The sequence below is a fragment of the Nelusetta ayraudi genome, unplaced genomic scaffold, assembly GCF_046127955.1.
Source record: "Nelusetta ayraudi isolate G7.1 ecotype Tasmania unplaced genomic scaffold, CSIRO-AGI_Nayr_v1 ptg000011l, whole genome shotgun sequence".
In the NCBI taxonomy this organism is placed as follows: domain Eukaryota; kingdom Metazoa; phylum Chordata; class Actinopteri; order Tetraodontiformes; family Monacanthidae; genus Nelusetta; species Nelusetta ayraudi.
Window position 1 is genome coordinate 17,551,106 of NW_027466061.1, and position 26,786 is coordinate 17,577,891.

Below are 26,786 nucleotides of genomic sequence, written 5' to 3' on the forward strand. Positions count from 1 at the left end.
AAGTGCAGATCGACGGAGAACCTGGAAAAGATGTGTATGAGGTTCTGAATGACCAACGCATCGAAACGGGATTGGCTGAAATCACAACATATGTCGCGTCTAGGCCAATCACACGCTACGCTGATGATTCATTGTCCAATCACTTTGTGCTATTGGTTCCTCGTCTCGCGTACGTTTGAGGGTGGGGTGACTCAGCCGGAAAACGGAGAATTTTTACACCTTGATCGTAGGAGTTCACGGTGAGTCGCCGCCGAATGGCTTGATTAACGCTTCACTTCATCCGGAGTGTCACGCCGGGTGTTTGCGTGTATGAGATGCAGTGTCCGGACGTTTGCGTGGGGGCAGCGCCCGCGATGATTTGACCCGGGCTCGGATCATATGCGTGCTGTCACTACTCTGAAAAAGTGCTTGCAGAAGGAATAAAATTAGCTTGATTTGACTTGGCCGTTAGGTGACGTTAACGTTATGCCTTCGACCGTTCTAAGTGAATTCAGTTAATTTGAAAATGAGCGCTTTCTTTGCGACGGCGTGTTTTTTTTCTCAACATCTGGCGTTTGTAATCACTTTCGCTCCACTTCACACTCATTTCCCTTCACCGGGCTGAGTGAGTTAGCTTCATTTCCGAGATCGACCGCTGCTAGCTTCGCCGCCGTGTCACGCCTCAAAACAAACGTAGTAATTTGCATAACGTGCGAAGCTGTCACGGAATCGGAAGAGTTGATGGGTCCGCCAGTATTAACGTGTTTTTTTTGTTTTTACTCTGCAAATCCCTCCTCTTTTGTTTATAATCCAATATATGTCTACTGATACTTCATTGTGTTGGCACACATCTGCTGTCTCTTGAACGTTGATGGCAGGATGTGTGAGTGTGTGTTGGGGGAAGAGGGGGGGATGGAGCTGTCACCCGTCACTCATCGTCACCCATCACGCACACACTTCCTTGGTCGACCAGTGTAAGAGCAGCTCTACCTAATGGAATAAGCTAATGCACATCAGCCCATGTGATCCCTCCATAGCGTGAACGGCATTCCCAAGATGTACATTAGCCACGTTACCTCACCCTCTAAGAATTGTCAGCAGACATCGTGGACAGAACAGCCGAACGAGGCAGCTGTTCCTGCTTCACACCCTTGTGGTTACCGTGTTGTGACTTTCCAAACTTGACTGTTGAAAAGGGGACGAGAAAACACTGCATCTGGTCGGATGTATTTGCGTTGTAGTTTGCAGGACTAAAGTCGTTCTGGCAAATCAAGTTTTAGGAATGAGTCTGTGATGGGAGCAGATGCAAACAATGCAGTCAGTCTGGATGCTTTCATTCCACTGCTTGATTTAGTTCCTGTTCAGTTCTGTGCAGTCGTTGTCTGATGTCTCTGAAAAGAACCGTCAATTCAAAGGCACTCAGTTCTCCGCGTCTGATTGTGCCATGCAAGGAGGCTGTAAACACAGGGCTAAATATGCATATTTCTTTAGACATCTAGTTTTTGGGTTAAAACGGATAAGTAAAGCTCTATAAAGGCCTTCAAGTGCCACTCAGTGTGAGGCAGTTAATAAAGTTCTCCACTGTTGCTTTCAGATATAACAGTTTCTACTGTCTGTTTTCAATTACTGTGAAAAATGACCCTCACTCTTTTGTGACTTCCAATACAAAATGGACCTTTGTGCTCAGAGTTTCAATGGTATGCTGTATTTATAACTGGCCAGCACGCAAAGGTCTCCAGCTTAAAGTTAATAATGTGGAATTCATCTCTTATCCTGTGATTACGCTGGATGTGTGTGCATTCTTGAGTGTGTGCCGCCGCCTGTCGACACACTGGCTGAGTATGAACTGCAGTAAGAAACTGGATCCAAGGAGGTCCCATGGTAATTAGAGAATTCACACAGGATTGTATGATGTAACACAACGTAGTTCATAAAAAACTCACCAAACCTAAAGGTTAATATACAGAAAGTGGAGGAAGTGTGTGGGTGTGTGTCGGGTGGGGTGGGGGGGGGGGCATTCCATGTAATGTGTTTTGGGTAACTAATAGGGGTGTGCCGATTTGATAATACCAGATATCAGTCAGATATCAGCCAAAAAATGAGTATTGGATTATATTGGCTGGCTGACCTCTAAAATGTCCCAATACAAGCAGTCCATTACAGAGCCTAACTTGTCATGTTTCCTTTGGTGGCACAGAACCGGGGAATTTTAACATGTCCAACTTCATTGCACATTTCAAGCAGCGTCACCAAAAGCAGCATGAGGATTAATGCAGGAACTTTGGCAGAGAAACAAACATCAGGCCCCCGCAAACAAGCAACGGTTTCCAAAACATTTGCAAAGCATAACAAATCTCCATGGGACAGCAAAAAGGCTATTAGCTATAACATAAAAGATTGGCCAGTTTATTTATTAATATCACTCCATCAAGCCTTTTTTAACATTCCACACTATAAAAGTATATAGTAAATATATATATGTATGTATATATACATATATACATATGTATGTATATATATATATATATATATATATATATATATATATATATATATATATATATATACATATATATATATATATATATATATATATATATATATATATGAAGTCATAAAAGTATGTTGATGCTAGCTGACATCACATCGGATCCATATCAGTGTCGGGCAGTATTCTAGCCTGCAATATCATGATCTTATCGCAAATGAAAAAGTTGTATCGGAGACCTCTACTTATGGATGCAGTTGCTGTTGGTGTAGCGTAATGAAATTAAGATGTATTAATAGTATTTGGCCCAAAGGCAGAATGCACACGCATCTGGTGTCATTCAGGGATTATGGTGATGTTTCTTGTGGCAAAAGTGATGTCATTTAATGATTTGCACTTGGTTGCATTTTGTGCAGCCCTGTGATGGACTGGCGACTTGCCCAGGGTTGAACCCTGCCCTCACCCTGCGACATCTGGAGAGCCTCCTGGTCCCCATGTGTCTGAGAGCAGTGGTATGAGCGGTCGAAGATATTTATTAGATCTGTGGCTGTGTGGTGCTGCAAGAGACTGTGTAAAGACAAGAGTGTTTGTACCCTGTGAAGGGTGGAATAGAATAGTAGAATAGTTTTTTCATAACCTTTCACACACATTCGTGAAAGAAAACCCATTGAACTCTAATGTGGCATATTTACGCATTTTGCTGACAAATGAGTTTTTGCAAAGATCTTCTGCGATTCGTTAAAGCTGAATGTAATCAGTGATGAATTAAATTATGACCACGTTTCACATCAAATGCTTGTGGAATTTGGAACATGTGCTCTCCTCAAAGCCTTTGTGAAAATGCTGTCTTGCTCAACAGACGCCGCCTCTCTCTGACTAGTTTGCCAACTGAGGATGACTGAAAAAACTGCTTCAGCTAGAACTTCTTCTTCCCAACTTTGGCCTGATGGTGGCAGTAGAGGAGGCGTTAAGTAAGCAGTTAAATGCTGAAACAGTGGAGCAAATACTAACCCCAACAATGGTGAGAACTGTTGGTTCAAATTGTACCAACATGCTCCAAATAATAGTGGAATATTTGGTGCAGGAAATGTACTGACTGCTAGGGTGCATTGGAAAGTTGATTACATAGTTATATAGATTTAAAACATTTGCTCATTTATGTGTTGTTTAATAGCATTTGTTTAATGACATCTTATATATTTTTTTATTTGTTATGCATCCTGTTGTTGTTGTTGGTGGTGGTGGTGTGTGTGTGTGTGTGTGTGTGTGTGTGTAATATCACAATTCTAGTAATGATGAAAGATCAAACACAATTGTAACACAAGTATAACTAATATTTTGCATTAGCAAACAATACAACTTCATGCTCAGTCCTAGGCGATTGGCTTTCACTTTACGGGATCATATTTGCACTTCAACAAAGTGTTTCCATGCAAACATGGAGAGTTATCTCTTCAAATTTAAGCTGATTGTTGGAATAAACCACTGCAGGAGGGACTCAGGGATTGATTTTATGTCTTAAACCTTCTGTTTTTGACCTGACAAGAAAAGTCCTTAAACTGAGAAGTTCCCACTAAAAGGCAATCAGACAATACATGTGTTGGAAAATGTTATCCTCATGAAGGCCAGACAAATCTGTATCTTTCCTGAGGCTGCCTGAGTCAGCATCCTGTGAACAAAACCAGGGGCCTGACCAGCAGCCTCTCACCAGAACCGTCCTGATTGGTTCCTTGCTTGGACACTTTCTCCTTCTTCCTCTCCTCCTCCAGCAACATCTTCTTTGGTCTCTTTGCTCTCCTTGGCGTCTCTGGCCTTACAAACATTGGGAGACCAGTTGAGCTGGTTAGCCTCATGCTGCCAGACTAGAGTTGTTGATGCTGGCATGTGAAGTGCTTCTTCAAAGCAAGGTGTATTCTGGGGACAGGGTGTCAGCCAGGCAACTAAAACTGGTCTTGTCACATGCGCTATGCTAATTCAATGTTATTTTTCTTTGGGTTGTAAAATATACAATTTTAAATGCAAAAAAGTAACCGTGAGTCTTATTACTATAATAAGATAGCAATAACACTATATTATTATCAGTAGACTTGTAGAAGACTGCTATAAGTCTACTATACACAAAAGACCGCTGTCTTTTGTTTGTTGCTGTTATTAAATTGTTTACATGCTGTTTTGTGTGAGGACTAAAATGAAAAGGTGTGTTGTTTTTTTTTTTATGTGTGATACTGCATTGTGGTCTTGATCAAATCAATCATCCATCCCCCCAGAAATCAATCTAATTAACTAACGTTAAAGCTGCAACTGCTTTGTGTTGACTGATGATTGATTGATCAACTAATATGCAGCACTTGAAACAAAGAACGTGTCTATTCAGAGAAGCTGCATAGATATGGCTTTATTATTATCTGCTGAAATAAATATGTGGAATATGTGATACTCTTTCCACGCCTGATCATCCTTTTTCATCTCGTCTCACCCAAATCGGTTGTGCCGTATCACGCATAGATCTCCGATGTTAAGGTTAGAGTGGGCGCGCTGCAGCTTCCCTTGACTCCCTCTTTATTTCCCAGCTGATTGGCCATTGTCTCGATGATCGCCTTACACAGAGTTGATCAGCATCCTAAAGACTCGGAGGCACCGTGCGTGCGCCGCTTCGAGCGGTGAAAAGGCGTTTTTGGAACGCGAGTGATGAGTGTCATTTTGGTGTGCTGAAATAGCCCAACCCAGGGAACCAGCCCCATCAGTCACGTGGTGCAGGGAGCAGCAACGTCATTCGGCCGGAGATTTGTGAAGAATAAGCAGATAGAAGGAAGGAGCCCCGGAGGTGCGGCACTTTTCCCCAACACTCGCATCGCCCTCGCCGTTTGATTTTCCCCGGCCAGAGCGAACAGGCCTTCTGTTCAACATTCTACAGACGCAAATGCCCGGTCCCACCCAAGTCCTTTCCCCCAATGGAGAGAACAACAACGACATCGTGCCGGACAGCGGATCCAACATCATTCCTTACAGGAAAAATACGGTGCGGGGGGAGCGCGCCTTCAGGTAAAAGCAGCGTGACGTCGCGTTTGATTCGATCTGCGGGGTCGCAAACGGGCAGGAATTTGTGCAAAAACACTGGCGCAAACATTGTCCTGCTTGTCGGCCTGGTCTCCCCCTGTCCGCCGACCGCTCGTCGCTGTATGTTGCGCAGCCCTAAGGCTCTTTCCTCCCCGTTGTCCTCCCCGGCGCTCCTGTCATGTTAGCTCTCTCTCTCTCTCTCTCTCTCTCTCTCTCTCTCTCTCTCTCTCTCTCTCTCTCTCTCTCTCTCTCTCTCTCTCTCTCTCTCGTACGTGTCCAAGCACGGCGGCGTCCAACTTATTCGCCTTGACGCGCCTCCTGCTCAGTTTTCTTTTTAGCACGCTCATTTTAGTGCTAATACGGGCTGAAATGCTGTCACGTGTGGGATTTTATATATTTTTTTTGCTTTTGTCGTCTTCTCCTTTTTTTGTGATGGATCGAAGACGTCGGCTTGTCGAATGACAGAACCGAGGCACCGGCAGCCGCCCCTGCTGCTGTCGGTGCCGCTGCGAGAGTATTCTCGTCGTTCCGCGAAAATCCGCGGCGACCTAGAAATCCCTAATGCCCCCCATCAAAGTGTGTCTGCGCTGGCGTTCTCTTGTATGAAACGCCGCATCAGTCGAAGCGCCCGGCCCGATCCCTTCCCTCCCCTTCCCGGTTTGGGCATCAGCCCAGCCCCGATGTCGGCTGGAGTGGCCGTCCCTACCCGTGCTAACAAAGCCTGCTAGCAGCTCACACATCCATCCGCTTTGTTGACATGAGATCGGCTGGCCCAGTTTCCTCCCGTCCGTCTCCGTGGCTCTGCCTCGCTCCTGCAGCGCTGCGATAGCTGCGGCGTTATCGGGCCGGAGGGTTATTATTATCCCGCATACCGCGGTTTGTCCCGCTGTGCATCGCGATGATAATGATTTAGCACAATTTCGGTGCCCCCAAGTTGCAGCCACAAGCCAATAAAAGAGGTGTTTTAATGCAGCTCTGTCGCTATTCCCATACATAGCGTTCACGGTCAAGTACCCGCAAACAACACTGGCGTAAATAAACTCTAGAAAAAAAGTGTGCAGATTTAGATGCAGAAATACGTTGCATTCTGACTTTGCTTGTGTATTAAAATGTCATGATGCGCATGAATGGTCTGAAGGTACCATGTTAGGACTCATTTTTAGGTCTTCATTTTTCAGTAAGGACTCGAGTGGAGAATCATTTGAACAATCAATTGTCCAAAAGAAACCTGAACCTGAATCTAAAAAAGCTGAGTCTTCCACATGTTTGGAAGGGGACAAAAGCAAGACGGTAGTCTCAGAGATCAGACACCTGGCCGGGTCCTGTGTTCCTAAGCTGTGAGAGTTGTCAGGACCCTTTTTGACATCACACTGGGATGAGTCACAGACTTGTTTGAGTTAACTTTGTTTCCAAAATATTGAAGCAAGCGAAGTAACTGCTGAATGGATGTTATTATTATTATTATTATTATTATTATTATTATTATTATTATTATTATTATTATTATTGTTATTATTATTATTATTATTGTTGTATAAAGCATTGGCAACGTGTAATAATAATGGACCTTTAACGGTCCTTTAAATATGTTCTCGTAACGACTCAAAAAATAGGCACCAAACCATTCAAAGCCAAAGTTAGAAGCACACTGGTCTTCAATCAGTGAATAAACATATGAATTACCTAAATGATATGATAGCACCATTTTCTGAATGGATGCATTTGTTATGCATCCATAACAACCAGTAAAAGCTATTAAGCTTTTACAGGTTTCGCCCATAGAGCTCCTCTGCTTTACCAATAAAGTTGTTAACTTAGTAACATATTTCTTCCCAAGCAATAAGGCAAAAAAAAAAAAAAAAAACTTGTGTCTGGGGTGTTGAACCTTTTGTTGTTTTAAAAAATCTTCCCTCAACATGCTACCTTCAAGCCCTTGGCTATAAGAAGCCCTGAGCTGATTGACACAGTGCCAGATATTACATTTATCAGTTCACAGTGAGGCATGCAACAAGGGTTTGTTTGTTTGCTTCTTCACGGAGGACAAAATGTAAATTTTCAACAGAAATGACTCAGGCTCTTATTTCTTTAAGTACTGATAAGAAAGAAAATGCTATCTGCAAGCTTCTTGTCGAATCAGGTCAAATTTATTTGGTTCTGGCTGCCACATGCGATATTTTGTGTCTGACCTTTGCCTGTGGTCTGTCGGATAACAGGAAACACGGCATTTTAGGACACCCCTGTGGGCTACGTTGCCCAACAATTCACGTTTTATCATATTTACACGTTGCAGTTCTGCAGGTTTGAAACTAATAAGAATGTAATTTTCAAATGCGTGTACTCACCACTAAAAAGTGACCAGTAATTGTACACTCCTACCTTAGTATGCACATTTAATTATACATTTTATTATGAAAGATGTTATGTTTTTAACCGGCATAACAATTAAGTGTGTTCAGTGCATTGCAGCCTCAAGCTTTTGATTGTAATTTTGGGGTCACTCATATGATTTGTGCTAAATAAAGATGAAATCGGCCCGCATGTTTTCGTGCAGCTATCTTGAAACGTTAATTTTTACAATTTTCTCTTCTTGATGTGAATAATACATTTTCAATCCCCATGTAGAGGACTATTGTCATTTTTATGTTATTGTAGCATTCCAATCACCTCAAATATGTTTTCACTGTTTTTATGGCTTATAAAATGACTTCACATTGTTTAAAACCAGTGTAGTTTGAACATTATATTAGAAGCCAACATAACGCAATGGCTATGGGTCATTCAGCCTTACTGCAGCTGTGCTGGTGTTGCCTTGGATCCAAGTCAAGTCCAAGCTTGTGGAGTAGGCTAAACAACAGCTCTGATTCTGGAGGATATATTTTGTTTGTAAGATTTTTTTATTATTATTATTTTTTTTCAACCTTTACAGCTGGGGGATGGCGGTCAACGTGTATTCTACCTCAATAACCCAGGAGACTATGAGCAGGCATGACATCACTGCCTGGGTCAATGATATCCTCTGCCTAAACTACACTAAAGTGGAGCAGCTCTCCTCAGGTGAGAACGCAATTTATGAACTCCTTAATTTCACTGTTTCAGGATTCGGTTTCTGGAAAGCACGTCCGTTTTTTGCATATTGGGCCGTTAAAAGAAGGTGTAGAAGCTTGGCCACCTCTCGCTGGCACACGGTGATCTATAAATAAACTGGTTGCCTCCTGTGACCATGTAATCCAATTTCAATATCCCACCACCACCCCACCAAAGCTCCTTTTTTCTTAAGATGTAGGCTACAAGTTTTATTTAGGTTATACACTCACGATGTGGATTATTGTGGACTATGCTTCATAGTTGACCTGAAGCCTTGTCTTAATTGTGCTTCAAAGGCCAATTTCTCACTAAGAAATATGGCAATAATTTTCTCTGAGAAAAAGAGGAATATAGTAGAATCTTTCCTGTCAAATTGCACACATTGCACTAGTACAATAAAAGCCAGGTAGCAAATTTGGATTTTAAGGCCCCATATGATACATTTTTTCAGTCAGTTGATCCCCAGAAAACAGCATATTTAGTAGCCCTTTGTTTACGGCCTTCTTCAGGAAGAGCTTGACTTAAGCTTCCTACTGAAACAAGCTTGAATTAAGCTTGCTACTACAACAAGTGCCCTACATTTAAAAGGGACAAGCTGCCACCATATAGGGTCAACATGTTGCTGCTTCGCTCTAAATAAATTAGATAACATGATATACCTTTATACAATATAAAGCAAGTGCTTTTCTGTGTCTCAGTGGATGAACACCAGCTATTGTATTGATTGTCGTCATTTAACCTTTTTTTAATGAAGCTAAATGTATATATATATATGTATATATATATACATATATATATATATATATATTTTTTTTTTTTTAATCGTCTCTCCAGGAGCTGCTTATTGCCAGTTCATGGATCTGCTCTTCCCTGGCTGCATTGGTCTTAAAAAAGTAAAGTTTCAAGCTAAGCTGGAGCATGAGTACATTCACAATTTCAAAGTGTTACAAGCATCCTTCAAAAGGATGAACGTGGACAAGGTGAGTGGGTACCGCTTACAATTGGTCCTGTTCAGCCCCTCTGAATATGAATGAATATTTAGACTTTGAGTGCTGTTGTGTCTCCGCCTGCATTGCAGATTATCCCCGTGGAGAAACTAGTCAAAGGCAGATTTCAGGACAATCTTGATTTCATCCAGTGGTTTAAGAAGTTCTTTGACGCCAATTATGACGGGAAAGATTACGACCCCGTTGAGGCCCGAAAGGGTCAGGACGCCATCCCCCCTCCTGACCCTGGTGAGCAGATCTTCAACCTGCCCAAGAAGTCCCACCATGCAGCCAGCTCCCCCACTGCAGGTAAACGTCCACAGCAGCACACCAGTGTCTATTTCAGAGCTTTGCAGAAAGCTTGCTGGTTCCTTTCTCTCGACCTGGCAGACACTCATTTCAACCGCTTCAGTGATTATTATCTCATGTAGTTTCCCACGAAAGAGCAAAAGTGCTGATCAATCAACCTTTCCGTGCCGCAGGCGCTTCAAGGTCAAGCTCAACGACTCCCAAGTCATCGACGCCAACATCCCGACCTTCGTCAGCCAAAAAGATCCCTCCACCAACCACTCCTGCCAAGGGAGAGAAAGAACTGGAAGCACAGGTCACGCAGCTTACAGAGGAGGTGTGTTTGTTTTAATCAAGTTCAGGGCTTGTTCTTACAAAATCCATTTGTTCAGCTGTGAATCAATAACTGAACTCTGAAAACTCAACTCTTTTCTGTACACAGCTAATCTATATGTTTATTACCTTGTAAAACTGGCTTAAAGAGGTCAAAACAACATTAAGCCTGTTTATGTAAGCAGCTGTATTCAAACATAAGTCTGTTGAAATAGTATTCCAATAAAGATGTTGCCATGCAAACAGCAGTTTATCCCTAGTTTAATCAGAATAAGGTCAATTCATATTAAGACAGCAAAGGTATTCATTCCCCTTCAACAAATCAACATTGTCACGGTTTGGAACGCATGACCTTGTGTGCAGTAGCTGCACTAGCGCCACTGGCGGGTCTCGTGCCTGAGTTTGCAACTTTCTTGCCACGTCGTCTTCCACTGACCAGACGGGTCCAGTGTTGATTCCAACACATCAATTAAAATGTCTGTCTTTGTTCCCCCGAGTCCCCCACCTTTCTCTCACAATCCCAACAACGTGAAGTGGCAATTCTAAAGTGTCAGTAGGGGAGAATGTGTTTGGTTGTTTCGGTCTACGTTGCCGCTGTGATAAACTGCTGACTTGTTCGGTTATTCCTAAGATAGCTGGGATAGGCACTAAACATCCTGCTGTCATACACAAAAACCAAATCCATGTCTTTGGCCACAACCTTAAACGCTCATCATGTCAGAAGCCTCGCTTTCATTACTCATAGTGTGCATGTCTGGCGTCTGTGCATGTCAACACCTTTGGAATCCTTCTGCAGTATTGTCTTTATCAAAATGTGGAACTTTCTGGAAACCTGTGTGTGTGCACATGATGAGTAACTGTTTCCTCAAGGGTCTGAAAGGTTTGTCCCAAATCTGAAGCTTGTGTTGCTTTCATGCTGGTTCTAAAACTGCAACTTTGCTGTTGTCCATTGTACAACGAAATTACAATGAAATAATCTTTATTGTTGCAGGTGTCCAATTTAAAGTCGGCACTGGAGGGTGTTGAGAAGGAGCGGGACTACTACTTTGGAAAGCTGCGGGAGGTGGAAGTGTTGTGCCAGGAGCACGCCGAGGAGAACGCCACGTTTGCTGATCAGCTACTGGAGGTCCTCTACTCCTCGTACGACCAGGTCAGCTTCTGACTTCAGATTACTCTGAACCAGAGTGCGGGCTCAGGCTGCACATCTGCCTGCCCTTTGTTTTGTTGTCAAGGTCCATAGCTCAACCAGGAACAATAGAGGTTGAAGCTGAAGCGCTTGAGTTTGTGTGAAATGCTTGTTGTCGCTATGGTTACATCCTGTTTACCTTGGTTACACGTGTGCAAGTTCAGTGCACTTTGTAAATGACTATTAGAAGACATTGCTTTTTATAGACTATATAGTCTTCCCCTCCTCCTTTGGGCTGTTCCCTTCACAGCCAATCATCTGCCTCTATCTCAGAGGAGTGGGTGCCATGAAAGCAGGCCAGGGGTGGTGCAAAATAATTACTTAATGATTGGAATTTATTTATGTGACTTAAAAATATATATTATTTAGACACTGAATAGTATAAGAGACTGAAAAATCTAAATAAAAAGTGGATGAACAGATGTTCTTAGCAGTACGTATGTGAGACAAAGAGATTCGTTTTCAGGTGGCAATGTTATGTGGTTATGTTATTTTTTGAATGTGATTTTAAAAGATGATACACATTTACATTTGATTAATATATTTGGGTTGTATGGAATGACGTCATTAATAATTAATCCAAATGTATCCGATATGAAAGGATGGAGGCAAAAACCTACGAGGTGCCTTCAGCCAAAAAAGTTTGAGCGCCACTGCTCCGTCTAACCTTTAGCTCTGCATCCTCTTTTCTCAGGCCAACTAGCTTCATGTCCTCTTTCACTACTTCTGTAAATCTCCTTTTTGGTCGTCCTCTAGGCCTCCTGTCTGGCAGTTCCAACCTCAGCACCCCCATTCTATCAATATATGTCCAAACCATCTCAGTCTAACATGACCTGATGTCCCAGTCCCAGGGATATTTTATGAACACACATCACACATACTTGTATGACGTGTGTTCAGTCGCTAGCATGTAACATGTCGCAAACCCCAAAGCAAGAGAATATTGTTTTATTTTTACACCACATTTTTAATAAAAACAACTCGGCTGTGCAGCTTGATGGGGAGCTTGGTGCCTTTTTTCTTGGTGCCAAAGTCATGTGGGACTTATTGTTTGGTCGACATGGATAAAGAGCCCAGTCTTTGTGTGATCACATGTGTTTGCCCCTGAGCGTGTTCCACAGGCGCCTTTATTAATCTGTCTCTGCCCCCGTTTCCTCTTCTCTCCACTTAACAGGAAGGAGGAGAGCTGGCCGAGGGTGACGGACAGGAAGCCAACCAGCAAACCCACAAGGAAGAGGCAGATGATCAGCAGGAAGAGCAGGATGAATACTGACGCTGATGGTCCCCTTTGCCGCTGTTTCCGCCCGTGTTTTTAATATGTGAGAACTGTTAAAGGATTTTCCATTTTTATTTTTTCCTCACGGTTCATTTTTTTGTCCTTCTCCAATACTGAGCACATCAAGCAACCTCTTGAATAGAAGCACCGTCACAGAACTCTCTCTCTTTTTTTATCCCTTTGCTCACTGTTCAATGTTTTTTGTGACTTTTACTGGTGAACTTCTGCGGCAGACAAGCTCAAGACCTTCATCGACGTCTCCGGGGAGCGTGTGTTTCGTTAACAGAGTTGATTCAGAAGCTACAGTAGACGTGATGAAATGCTGAAGTTTAGACAGGTAACAGTATCTGTCAGTGCAAGTGTTAAATCTCTCCAGCTTTGTTATTGGGATTTTACTTCAATTTTATTTTGCATATCGACAATAGTAATCACAAAAATGCAATAAGGAAAGCCCAGAAAGGGCTCGTAGTAGCTCTTATTTAACCTCCTTCCATACGTTGCACTGACATTTGACTCTGTACTGGACAATCTGTCCATGGACCCTCGTCATATTTATTATTATTATTATTGTTATTATTATTAAGCCTCAGTAATAATTCAAGGTTCTGTATTAAATCCTCATGGAGAGGGATGACACATTCAATGACTTGTGAATAAATGTAGTTCAAAGCCAACCGCTGACTGTTTGACACAAGATTCAGAAAATCTGCGCGCTCAGCACACCGTATGAGTTGATTTGGTGATAGTTTACTTGGTATGACACTTTAATAGGTAAGGAAGAAGTATCATTGTGGACTAGTCTTATTATGAAGCAGCATTACAAGGTTAGAACCTCAGTGGGAACTTGTCGCGTGCTTTAATTTTATTTTAGTTTTTTTAAAAACACAGGTTAAAAGGAGTCGAGTCATTTCACTGAGTAAAATTGCCATGCTATATTCCAGTAAGTATGTTGTATAATCTTTCTTACTATTGCATTTACTAATATTGAACAGGGCAGTGCACCACAATGCTTTAGTCATATGCTATTATTGTGTAAATGAAAAAGGAATGTAAACATGTACTGTCAACAATTAATGAATGGTAAATGTTTTCTATTTTTTTGTCCTACTCATTATGCATTCCCCAGAAAACGTGTTGCATGTTTGCATTTTATTTGTGAATAACTTGACCTGCTTTTTACATATTTAATAAAAAAAAAACAAATGTTAAGTGAGCTTTCTGGATGTTTAACCTGGCTGTTTGAAAGATGTTGCGATTCAGATGGTATAGTTGTAATAAATGTACGTTTGGAGTCCACCAAACATGTTGTCATGTCACTCCAATAGCACAACTAAACTTTGCCATTGTTAAAGGAATATTACTTTTAAAAAAGAGATTCAACAAAATTGAAATAAGCGTTTTTATGTGCTGTAAATTGTCACAGGTGTTCAGAAAGTGTGAAAGGTATTCTTAACAACATTATTATGAACAAATTTACGATAGTGAATACTATACAAACTCAAAATGAAACTCAAATTGATAAAGATTTTAAATTATAACGAAAAAAATACTGAGAAAACTAGAACAATTACACTATAGTAAACTTAATTTTAATTTCAATTTCATGTTTTGTTTTTAAACGTATTTAGTTCTATTTTGAATCTACTAAAAGTAAAACTTGCATTTTACTCTTAAGGTTTTGAGTCTAAATAATTTACCATTTTCCAAAACGTGATCTACTGTTTAATGTACGTTATTTGTATTTATTATAATAAGATGGTATTATTCATAAATTACTTGTGGGAAACGCACACTTGCCGTTACGGCGTCCAAAGCTATTAAGTAAAGGAACACGCCCCTCGAATAGCTTGAGCAACAGTGAACGGTGCAGATTGACAGCTAGCTTAGCCTAGTTTGCTAAGCAGTTTGTAGCAGCGGCCGCCGGCGAACGCCAATGATGGGCAAATGTCTTGCCGTGTGTACCATGTTATAAAAGTACATTTAACTTATGCAGTGGTACAAACTTGCTGTACTCTCTCGTTATGACTTATAGGAAGGTAAGCACCCCCTGTACACCGACTCTGAGCTAACTTGATTGCTACTCCACGCTCTATTTTTTTTTTTTTTTTTTTTTTTTTTTTTTTAAAGCTAAATGCTATTAGCTTTAGCGGTCCAGAAAGTTATGTGTCGCCGTAACTTTAGTTTATCAGTTTGATTGTATATACGGTACAGTACCGAACTATACGGATTTTTTAAACATACAAATGATATACATTTATGAAAGCTTTACTCATTACTCTGCATTTTAAGTGTATATGCACGGCAGCCAACATACTGTAAATGAGAATGAAGTTACGATAGACATTGGTAAAATGAGGTTCTACTGGAAGGCATTTCAACACGTTTGATTGGTTCCTTTTCCTAGCGTAAACGACATATCAGGGATTTGAGCTGTGTCCTTTTTCCCGACGATGCCGACAGTCAGTTTAAAAAGGTCGGAAAGGAGCCATCACTTCTATCTGCGCCTTCCGCCAAGAGTTGGGAGAGATGTGGAGACAGTTTTCTGGATCATCAAGGCTTGAAGGTTGTTGTTGTTGATGATGATGATGATGATGATTTACTTTGTGAGTAGTTTGCAGTTCTACATGTTCCTTTTTTGTGTAGCAGAATATCAAATCATCTGGAAGGAAGCTCTCTGTCATAAGAAAGCTGGTGGAGTCCCCTCTTATTGGTAATCTACACTGTATTTATACAGTCTAGCCATCTCAATATAAAAATAATAATAAGAATAATTGCTGCTCTTACTTAAAGGCTTGAAATTAAGAAAAGGAAAAACATATTTTATATATGGTGTATTAAAAGTCTTTCATCTGCCTACATTGTTCCTAGCACAGACTGGTACTGCTCAAAGCCATGATGACATTGCATGGAGCTCCAGTGACAGTGAACAGTCAGATGACGGGAGCCGTGATCAGCGTCGCTCTACAGTTCTGGTCCAGCAGAGACACAGAAGGCCTACGGCTCCAATTCAGACTTGCGGAAAAGTGCTGTGCAAACCCGGCACTGATGAAGGTATGAGCTGAAATATAGTTAGTAAGCAAGTCACTAGGACCTCTTTTTGTAAATTACAATATCAAAATCGAAAAAAGCTCCTGCACACTGCTCGACTCTCATCCTTTGGATTTTATTGCAACGTTTTGGACCTTCATCAGGCATCACATGGATGTGATGACTCAAAGGAATGAGAGTTGAGCAGTGTGCGGGAGCTTTTTTCGATTTTGGTCTTACTCAGGGGTGGCACCCGTTTCCGACGCACCTCTCTTTTTGGGAGTGCTGAGAATTTTCTTGGAATTTGTAAATTACAATATTAATTTTTTTCTCTCAGTGGAAGACCCTCCTGTTATCGATACAGACAGTGATCAGGACAGGTCTGAGGATGATGCTGACAAGGACAGCGGGCAACAAATTTCTGACTGTGACTCGGACCCCTATAATGAAGAACAAGAAGCTGCATACCTTAAATCCACAAATGTGAGTCAATTCTGTTTCTTTTTATATTCCAGCAGCCACCAATGCCGGAACCGTATTGATGCACCACCACAGTTGTTTCTTAACCCAGGGTTCCAGACTCTCTCGAAATGGTCGTATTTTGCCCCTAAAATTTGAGACAGCGCGCGTAAATCTTTCCATCTACTTGTACATCGTTAAATTTGCAGGGATTTTTTGTGATTAAATATATATATGTATGTGTGTGTGTGTGTATGTATATATATATATATATATATATATATATATATATATATATATATATATATATATATACATATATATATATATATATACATATATATATATATATATATATATATATATATATATATATATATATATATATATATATATATATATATACATAACATTGACACAAAAAATGTGCGTTTATGCCTCGGACCAAAACAAAAGCGGTGGCGTATCTAATCTGAGTTGGTACGACTCCGTTGCAAACAAGCAAGTTTCGTGGGATATAGGATATATGCATGTGCAGTACTTCATCATAATGCAGTGACGTGGTGATGACGTTTAAACCCGTTATTGAAGAATAGCAGAGAATAAAGATTTGGCGAACCTATGAATAAATAATACATACACACACGCACGCACACACATCTATGAAAGAGTGAGATGAAATGTTGTGTTCTCAATTTTGTTCACTCCCCCCAGGATTACATGGAGATTAAGAGCAATAAGGACACATTGAATTTTTAAGAAATATATTTTATTGAGAAATGTTTTTAAATTTAGATACATAAGTCAGCATTTATAACTTGATACATTCATAAAACAAAGAGAAAATAATCGATAATTGAAAATAATTGTTTAGGTGAACAAAAAAACAATTGTTAGATTCATCTATTCATTGAAAAGAAATTGGTAGGTCCAGCCCTAATATTTTGTTGCTGACAAACTTTTATTGCAACGCTATACTATATCTGCAGATCAATGGTCCATGAATTCAAAACAATGTAGTTTCTGCATTCATTGTCAAAGTATTTATCAATGATTTGGTAAAAAAAAAAAAAAGAGTAAATATGAATCCATTTGCTTGATTTTCTGCTTGTACCCCTAACATTCTAAGTTGGGGGCCCCTCTGCTCTTAAGAAGAAAAACAAAGTCAGTCAGTCTGGAGACCTGTAACCACGATACATATAATCTACACGTTCTTGGACACTAGATGGCGCCACTAAACCTTATAAATTCATAACTGCATCTCGGGGCTTTTGCCTGCTTTCAATTAAAAGTTTAAAGCAGCCTGCCTTTTTATGCAGATTTCTCAGGAAACAAGCTAAAACTAGCAGTAATTTTCCTTGAGGCCATAAAGACACCAGTCTCCCATTTGTTGACTGCGTGACTGCGTATGTTTAATTCATTTTCATATCAGTTTGGTTTAAAAAAAAACAAACAAAGTCGAATTACACACAAATTTTAAGGTGTAATGCAAATAGTATAGTTTTATCCATCCAACCATCCATCCATTTTCCATACCCGCTTAGTCCCGAGCTCAGGGTTACGGGGGTCTGCTGGAGCCTCTCCCAGATGTCATAGGGCAAAGGCAAGGGACACCCTGGACAAGTCGCCAGTTCATCACAGGGCCACATAGAAACAAACAACCATTCGCACTCACATGCACACCTACAGACAATTTAGAGTTTCTAATTCAGTATAGTTTTATAGTTTTTCATTTAGGTTTGTTTTTTTTTTTTTCCTGTATGTGCAACTGTGTAACTGTCATACTATCAGAGGAAGTATTACCCAGCCTATCAAACCAGCATAGCACTTTCTAGATTGAGATTATGTTTCAGACTTCCAAAGTTCACAGGATGAGATAGCAATATAACAGTGACTGAGTACTGAGGAATAAACCTCCCACTTATTGACTGACCTAGTGTAGATAGTGGAATAGTGTGTTAATATTTAAAAGATCAACTTTTGATTAACTGATATATTTCTATGAGTTTTCATGAAAATAGCATTTCATAGCTCCATTTTCTTTTTATCAAATTACCTCCTAAATGTGACTTTGTTTTATAACACACATTTACAGATTGTTATATTTTTAAAATCAACCTGATTCAGGTGAAAAGGTCAGGATCCGTCTCTTGCCTGTGTAAAACCTCAGAATCGGTCAATCAAGACAGTAACTGCAATAGAAATGACTAATAGAAATGATAATTGAGTCATCAGAACACTGTGTATTGTGATGCCTGCACTAAACTCACCTTTTCAGCTGTTTCATGCAACACATACATTTGTGTTTTCATTGGAGGGTATTGTGTAGGGCCTCAGGTTGGGAACTGACTTCCTTGTCAGAAGTCATTCACAGACTGTTTGTTCAAGGCTCAGCTGGCATGGCGAGAATGCTTAAGGAGTGGCGAAGCTTCAGCATTCAGATTTTGAGACAGGCAGCTGAGCGGTGTGTGTTTCAGCAGTCGGCGCATTACAGAGGTGATGGTAGTTTACTTTGGGATGCAGCCACACACACAGCATTGATCATGCAGGTGAACCGCAACGCCAATCTCCTTGCTGTGTTACTGCACGATATTGAGCGAGGACTAGTCAACTTTCTTTTGGAGGATTTAAAAAAAAGATTAGGCCCCTGGTGTGCAAAGAGGAAGCCCGTGCACAGATTATCATCACTACCACAGGCCCAGTTACTTCCCCATCACATTTTAATTTCCTGCTATCAGCAGTCGGGTCAAAAAATAACCAAAATCTTGAGATCCCCAGATGAGGCTTGTGGGACTCTTTAATGGCACTTCTAATGAAATGTATGCACAAGGTATCTTCTTGCAATGCATTTTGAATTCTAGTATTAAATTGTTGAATTTTTTTTAACTAACAGTTGAACATTGACCAGTATTGGATTGTTTTAGCTTTCCTGGAAGGAAGTATGCTTGCATTGTGCCAAAAATGTGTGTGAATCAAGCAGGATACAGAGAAGATCTCACTCCAAGTCAAATGTATTGCCTCAGAGAAAGTGAGGCAACAAACTCACCCTGCAAAAATGTCCTATATCTGTGTTATTGCTTTCTGAAATTAGACGGCAGCCAAACGGGTTTGACTTAATGTTTTGTTGCTAAAAAAAATATATATATATATATTCCCAAAAAATGATGACGGCTACTTCCTGCATGATATTTGTCACTTCCTCAGAGGGGTCATTGACATTCACCCCTTTGGAGTTGTGCTCCATCAAGGCCGTGTCAACAGAGCGGGGCGGCAAAACATCTGTTCCACTACTGTGTGTTCAGGAAGACATTCTAAATGTTTCGAGGCTGCCCGCTGCTTTGTGCTCGCAATCCTCTCAGAGCTGGGTGAAAATATTCTTGATCGCCAGCCAGGAACATAGTGTTCCTTATTCTCTGTGGCTGTTGGAGTATGACGTCTGCTGGCACTCCGCCTAGCAGGATCAAGTTGATTCAAATACGAGAGCACGTTGGCTGACAGATCCTGGTATGCTTGTCGTGTCTGCACATGACAGGAACTGGTCATGTGAACTTGTTTCTTGTGGATTTTTCCATGAGACAGATGCCCTCAGGTGTATTGGAGGTTGGGGGCGGGAGCTGGGCTGGGCTGGGCTTAGTCATCAGACTGACAGCGAATCAATGCAGTATATCAAAAACATCTTACTACTTTCATGTTATATTGCATTTGTAATTGCCTTTAATTAAACTTTGCTCAGACTTTTTTTCCTTTTTTTTTTTTGGTGGCTATTTTTCAGAATTTTTGATAAGCCAATGTTTTAATGATCCTGTTTACATCATCAATAAAGTCTCTTACCACAAATTTGTGAAAAGTTACGATAGGTCATTACAGAATGCTCAAGCTCAAATGACAAAGTGGGCTGAAATTTTAATAAACAGAGTACAAAGACAGGATTTTTAAATTTGCACAGCTGCACTGTTGTAGATTATCGTATCACATCAAACAGAAAACATGATAAATTAATGCTGAATGTTGTTTGTGCTTGATAAGCGGCTTGATATGCGGCATTATGAATGTTGAAGCGCTGGCAGAGGCGAGTCAGCGGTGCCTGCGGATGTGTGATTGATGCCTGGAAGCTGCAGTAATAAAGTCTTGACAGTTTGTGCAGATAGAGCAAGAAGTATGTTGAGTGACAAGTGGTATGAAAGAGTTTAAGGCCCGTATATCAATGTTACTCATAAAGTCACATCAGTCTTTGAGTGAGCTGCCACCTGGTTAATCACTTCATGAGCACCTCATAGTGGCTTTCTGTCCCTCACAGGGAGGTTTTTCACCCATCCAGTCAGATGCTATTGCTACTTATCACTTAGACTTGCGAGGTAGCTGGAGCCCATCCCAAAGGCCGGACGTCCAACCAGGACAAGTTTCCAGTTTATCGCGCAGCCGCATGGAGACAAGCAACAACCGCTAGCACTGATACTCACACCTCAGGACAATCCAGAGTTGTCAGCTCATCTGATGCGAACGTCTTTGGACTGTGGGAGGAAGCCAGAGGGCAACCATGCAGACACAGGGAGAACATGAAAACTCCACACAGAAAAGAACCAGGTGCGGGAATTGACCCGCAACCTCCGACCTGTCACGTTTCCCCGTTCTGAAAGTGTTGTCTGAGACTTGAGAGGAACTCCTCTGCCCACCCCCCAGTCAATCATTACACCGCTTCCAGTTTCCGTTTGACCATTTGGCACATGTCTAGTTGGGATCAAGTCTTTCCCACTGCTCTAAAGTGTTTATGTTTCTCATGAAGATTAATCTCTATGCGCCGTCATTGCGTCAGCTAAATGTCAAAAAGGATTAGAAAATCCCCACTGGCACCTTAATGTTTAACCGAATCGCAAAACCTGTTGTGAAGTCCTCATTAATGGTCATTCTTGCTCTGTTTCTAGGCAACAGCGCTGGAGCTTTCAGGCTACGTGTCTGATGGTGAGAGTCCTGGCCGGGCCGCCGCCGCCAGCAGCCTGGACTCTCAGGGCTTCCCTCCCCAAACAGGTGAGGGCGCAAGGAGGTCAGTGAGTGACTGGGTCAGATCTGCTCAGGCCATCCTGCAGACGCCCCAGAAGCACATCACCAGGAAGCCCAAGACCCCTGACGACTCTGCGAAGAAGAAGCGGAAATTTCAAAGGTTTTCTATTGATCGATTGATTTCTTGATTTGTTTTCCTTTTCTCTGACGTGACACAAGTGAGTTTAGTGAGATTGATGCACAAACTATTTGTCTGGATAGGTAATGAGCCCTTACTGGGCCGTCAGATTGAATCAGTGCACCCGTGTCTCGATATCTCCGCATCAAGTCAGGTGAGGCGTGCGCATGAGCGGCGCACGTAGAGCCCTCGCAATGAGGAAACAGGGCTCGCCTCCTGCTGCCTGCTGATGGTGAGACTCGGCCAGAAATGTTTCCGCGGCGAGTGACGCGGATGAAAGGCACACCTGGTGTCACGGTGTGGGCGTGAAATGTCGTTGCCATTTCCGAGCCCACCAAATCTGTCGATGAGCGCACCAAGGCCCCCCACCCCCCGTCAGCTATCTGCAAATCTCTGACGGCTTGCTTTGTTGCGTCAGGAAAAACAAACCCCCCAAAAAAACGCTCAAGTTTTTCCGTGAAATGAGACGATTTAAAGTCGCCTTTGTTAAAAACCCGCCTTCCTGCCTGCCTGCCTGCCATGTCTGTACCGACCCCCCTTCCCCTCCCCACCCTAACCCTCCTTGTGTGCAGCGGAGGTCTCGCCGAGAGGCTGAGTCGACTTCAGAACAGGCAGAGGTCAGCCGTGAGCTTCTGGAGGCACGAGTCCCTCTCCGACAGCACAGTGGAGACAGGTGAGGTGGACAGACGGCTGGCGATATCCACACTGAACACACAGGTTTTCACTTTCCCTCACATCTCATTCACTGCAATCGATGTTCAGCAATAAAGTAAATAAATGCCGAGTGCATACGCTCAGGAAGTGTCAGCGAGGCTTTGATCGTTGGCCCTGAACTGTGAACTCAATATGTAGGTGACAGGAAGCCGCTTGACGAGGGGCCTTTTTTTTTGGTTTTAGTTTAAGGTTGTTTTTTTTTCCTCTGTGGTCTGCCAAACCACTTCAGTTCTCTCCGTGTTGTTCCTTTTTCGCTGTAGGACACCGGCACAGGCTCCAAGTTGACAGTTGACTGTGGAAAAAAAAAATAACAACCCAACATCGATCAGACCAGCTGATTGTTCGATAAGCGTGCTGTGTGTGAGCCGCAGTTAGAAGTGTGCAGGTTATTAAATGGAACAGAAATAAGTGGTGTTGTTATTCACCATGTCTTTTCAACACCCTTGTGCTTTTCAATGCAGATATTATGGTATTTAATGCCATCATTGTAAGACATGTTAACTTGAAGGCACAGTTCACTGAAGATTTCAACAGATTCTCTGTGGAATCAAGGATGTCCAGAAGACACAGCAGTCCAATTTGACACAGTATGACTTCAAATGTGTTTTGCCAAATAATCCATGCTAGCGTCCCACCCATGAAATGAGTTAGCATGTTGGTTTTCTTGCTAACCTGGATCTTGCCACAGCCGCGAAAGTAATATATTTGCGCAGAAAGCAGCATGTTCATATTGTGCACAATCAGGTTGCTAGGCAGCAAGCGCTCCTCCGCTGCGTTGACATGCAACAGTATTTTTCAATGTGTTTAGCTTTGCACAAGCGGCTCTCCTTCATTCCCTCGAAGGCTGCGTATACACAGCAGCTTCCGCATGTAAACAGCGGCAGCTGTGTCATGTTCTTAGTGACACGAGCGCTGCTCCCTTGGCTGGAAGTTTGTTAGCGTCACATTTTTCACTGATAAGGGACGACTTCATCCTCCGTGAACAACACAGTGACTAGTGTGGAAATAAGTTGTGTTTCTCCTCTGTTGTGGTGTTTTAGCAATGAAGTTCAGTGCGATTTGGGAAGAATCCTTTCTGTTCCTCCTTCAACCTTCTGGACATATTTAGGTTATTTGTGAACTGCCTCTCTTCTATCTATCTAGCCAACATAAAACCACTATACTTCCTGAGCCATTTGAAGTCATCACTAGGATGTGCGTCATATCTGGCCGGTTGCCAGTATTTTTTTTTGTGCCAAAGATCTTGTCGTTTGAGATGCACGTGCACAGATTACATTAATGTGCAGCATGACGGTTGTATCATATTGAACTACCCCCCCGGCCTCTTTGAGGGATTGTTAGACAAACACACAAAGTCCCAAATTGCATTGCCTGTGTTTTCTCATGCTACACATACTTTATTTCTGGGCAATCGACCTCGGACACAGCAAATTCACATGCTGCCAAGTCCCTCTGTTAGCTCATTTTGATTTCTAGCTTCAGGGTATCAGCTTGATTTGCTCCTCTTAATTGTCTCTATTGGCTTTGTTGTTATGGCCAAAAAGCATAGTCAGTGCCGCGGTAAAATTCCAAACATTTGCACACTCAACCTGTGGGATTCAAATTGTTCCCGTGTCCAACTTAGTCTTATTTGCAACAAGAGTTTTCTTTTCCCCCCTTTTTTTTTCTCTTTTTTTGCAATTCTGCAGTGCGAATTGTTTGGATCATAAAAGTGAATTGCTCTTTTAATGCATAATGAGTCCCAGAGAGAGAAGCAGACCTTGCAAAGCACTGTAAGCGCAAAAAAAAAGCATGAACCCTACACACACACTCACACACACTCACACACACTTGACGTCTATGTTGTCGTTACTCTGTTCTCCAGTGGACAGGCCCGGTGTGCTGGTACTGGAGGTGCTGCAGGTTCTGGAGGAGTGCAGCATGAAGCTGGTGAGCTGCAAACGCCGGCAGTCCCCCGGGGAGGAGAGTGCGCTGGTCACAGCGCTGTTCAACAGAGAAACTGCAGCCCTTCTCACACCTGCACCCAGGGACATCATCCACGTTCATCCACCGTGGTGAGAAGATGCAATGCACGATGCACTTAAAGACCCCGCCAGTCCCCTCCTCCTGTTGTTACTGCAGCTCTGACTGTGTGGAATGATTTGTGCGCAGAATCCCATGTCAAGGACATTTTCATTCTTTTCAGTTTAAGTTCAGGCTGACCTATAGTTGAAGTGTAACATTGCACATTGCATGCAGGAGACAATCAGAGAACTAGCAATGCCCAGAGTGTTTTTTGCCTCTTTCCAAGGACATGGTTAAGCAAGTCATATTGTTTTGCTTTTCTCTGTTAATTTTTGGCAAAATTGTCTCCTGACAGACGATAATAAGCCAGACTCAGAGAGACTTTCACAGGCTGTTAAACAATACAAGACCGACTCTGTGCTCGCACAACAAAGACTGAAGCGGCTATATAACAAGGATGACAGGATGTGCTGATAGATATCACAAATGTATATATAAAAAAAAAAAGACATGCAAACATTTTAGGGTTGAGAAATGTAATGTTCCCCACGCGCAGCAGTTCCACAGCAGAGAGCCAGATGTGAGGGACAGCGTCTCCCTCCTCTGGATTGTTTTGGAGTTGGAGGGTGGGGGGGCTTTGGTCGCCTCCAGCTGTTGGGAGTTTTGGGTTGAGTGTGCTCTGGAATATCCAAGCTGGCGGAAGAGCAGGGGCCTCCTCAGCGCTCTGACGTCACAAACAGCTCCAGGGAATGCTTTGCATTCCTCTTCCTGGCAGTTGTTAGGTCATTTCCAGAAAGGCTGGGGAAAAAACACAGCAGGATTATTTTCTGGAGCATTTGGGACCAGAGAGTGGAGGGAGCCAAAGGGCTGAGATTGAAAACACATGGCAGCTTGAGAGTATCTCTGGCTTTAGCACCTCTCCTTCCCTCCTGGTTTCTTTTCCTGAAATCACAAGATGGAAAAGGCCCCCACCCCCCCACTCCCCTTTACGCTTTCAAAGAATGACTTTTCATATAAATTGGCATCCTTTAATACTCCCACAGCTAGTGTAAATGACTTCCAGGTGGGAACAACATGCAGCCTGTGTTCTTGTTTTATCTGTTAATCATCACAGGCCAGTGAAAGAGATCGCAAAGAGCGGCTGGAGGTTCACTGTGAAGATACTCATCCATTTTAACATTAACCGCCTGCAGGAGAAACCAGGAGTTTAGATCGCAAGTGTCTTAGTGCGTTTCTCCTTATCAGTTTCCGGCCTGACACTCGTAGGGGTTCACCTCCCCCACAATTCCTGCGGCGAGAAGCTTGGCTCCTCCCACCTCCCACGCCTTGTGAGTGGGCCGAGTGCAAATACCTGCCGCTATTACTCAGAGGACTTGTGACGCGAGCAGCCACTCCTTAACCCGGCTACCTGTCTGAGGATGACAGCTGCCCACTCACCTGTTTACAGTAGGGTCGCACTTCCTCTTCCTGCTGTGTGTACCTGCTCATGTGAAGGGAACGTTCTGCTCCACTAGAAGGATGACTAGGTGTGATTACCCATATCCGGTGAGACAACAGCAGCGGAAAAGTACTTGCATCACTCACTGCTAACATAGTAAACCAATTAGCCATCATAAAAAAAACTGTCACGTTAAAAGTGCTGCTATAAAAACGTTGTTTTCTGTGGGTGTAAGCAGTTACGACTGCACTGACGGGCGCAACCCAACCTCTTTTATCCAATATTTAAAATGGTGCCAAATAAAAAGAAAAGCGGGATTGCACATAATCAGTGTGTGCACAGGGAGGAAAAAAGGACAAGTCTCTCATATAGTATGATAGTAGGTTTTAGTTATGTAAAAGTACTAAATTTGGTTTTATGTGAGTACAACATTTAAGAATCTAAATGGTTTATTAGCTATTTTTAGTAATAACACCAAAAAATAATGTTGCTTTCCACCTGATAAATGAGACCAGAGTTTTTCTTCCATCTTCCACTCCTTAACCAATGAGACATCCAAATGTTCATGCTAGCTCTTAACATTTACAGCACCCTGAACATTATTATACAGATGCGTGCAATGGGGCCACCCTAGAATAAACACAACTGTCAAAAAGTTTTAATTGGCATGAGACTCTTGATTGGAGAGATGTTTGTTGATTCTTTTGGCTGCTGCTCCTTTTTATTGAGCTGCGGTTTGTACAGTCCCTGTGTAATTGTCTTTCATTTCGTTATTAATCCTAATCTCCGGTACTTAAGATAATTCTATTTGAATGTCAAAGGGATGAAAGATCTGCCAGTTTAATGCATGACATTAATGTTCAATTATTTACAGAAGCACCTCAACTAAAACCACACAAACCCAATTCACTCAGCAAAGGACTTCATTTGGTTTGCTAGGTAAAACGGGGAAGCAGTAGAACTTTATTTTTCCTTTATCTGCTCATTTTGATCCAAACATCATCACAACTCCGAGACGGGCTCTGGCATGTACGCCGGTTCCAGTCACAGAGTGCACTTGGCTCTAAGACGCTGATAAGCCATCATCACACTATTACTCATGTCATACAGGGAGTGGGGGGAGGGCAGGGAGTGAGGCGTATCTCAAACCCAACAAAAACAATGTGGCGCGCATTTATCTGGCTTCTGTTCAACTGTCGGAATTCTCAGGCTCTGCACCGCTCAAGCAGGACGAGTTCACCTGAATTGAAACCTAATGAATTGCAACGAGCAATACTTTTTTTATGGCAGT

The 26,786-nt window shown here is 42.2% G+C and overlaps 2 protein-coding genes across 5 annotated transcripts in view; both read left to right on the forward strand.

Annotated features, from left to right (window-relative positions):
* The first annotated feature begins 138 nt into the window (after positions 1 to 138).
* Positions 139 to 13,978, forward strand: mapre2 (microtubule-associated protein, RP/EB family, member 2). Of its 2 annotated transcripts, none has more exons than XM_076021574.1 (7): positions 139 to 239; positions 8,451 to 8,578; positions 9,443 to 9,588; positions 9,687 to 9,903; positions 10,077 to 10,219; positions 11,207 to 11,365; positions 12,576 to 13,978. In XM_076021574.1, exons 2-7 carry the CDS (start codon positions 8,458 to 8,460, stop codon positions 12,672 to 12,674), a joined length of 885 nt encoding a protein of 294 aa, XP_075877689.1. In that variant the 5' UTR covers positions 139 to 239; positions 8,451 to 8,457; the 3' UTR covers positions 12,675 to 13,978. The 2 variants fall into 2 exon arrangements, with proteins under 2 accessions (XP_075877689.1, XP_075877688.1); XM_076021573.1 differs by lacking the exon at positions 139 to 239 and adding an exon at positions 5,075 to 5,509.
* Positions 13,979 to 14,517: 539 nt separating this feature from the next.
* The window catches only part of spidr (scaffold protein involved in DNA repair), a 29,055-nt gene continuing 16,786 nt past the window's right edge, over positions 14,518 to 26,786 (forward strand). Inside the window, exons 1-8 of one of the 3 annotated variants that reach the window (XM_076021572.1) lie at positions 14,518 to 14,713; positions 15,082 to 15,240; positions 15,321 to 15,387; positions 15,546 to 15,728; positions 16,042 to 16,187; positions 21,086 to 21,321; positions 21,912 to 22,012; positions 23,918 to 24,107. In XM_076021572.1, the coding sequence (XP_075877687.1) occupies positions 14,699 to 14,713; positions 15,082 to 15,240; positions 15,321 to 15,387; positions 15,546 to 15,728; positions 16,042 to 16,187; positions 21,086 to 21,321; positions 21,912 to 22,012; positions 23,918 to 24,107 (1,097 nt within the window). In that variant the 5' untranslated portion in view covers positions 14,518 to 14,698. The remainder of the gene's footprint in view (positions 14,714 to 15,081; positions 15,241 to 15,320; positions 15,388 to 15,545; positions 15,729 to 16,041; positions 16,188 to 21,085; positions 21,322 to 21,911; positions 22,013 to 23,917; positions 24,108 to 26,786) is intronic. The other 2 variants (XM_076021569.1, XM_076021571.1) reach the window with 2 other exon arrangements.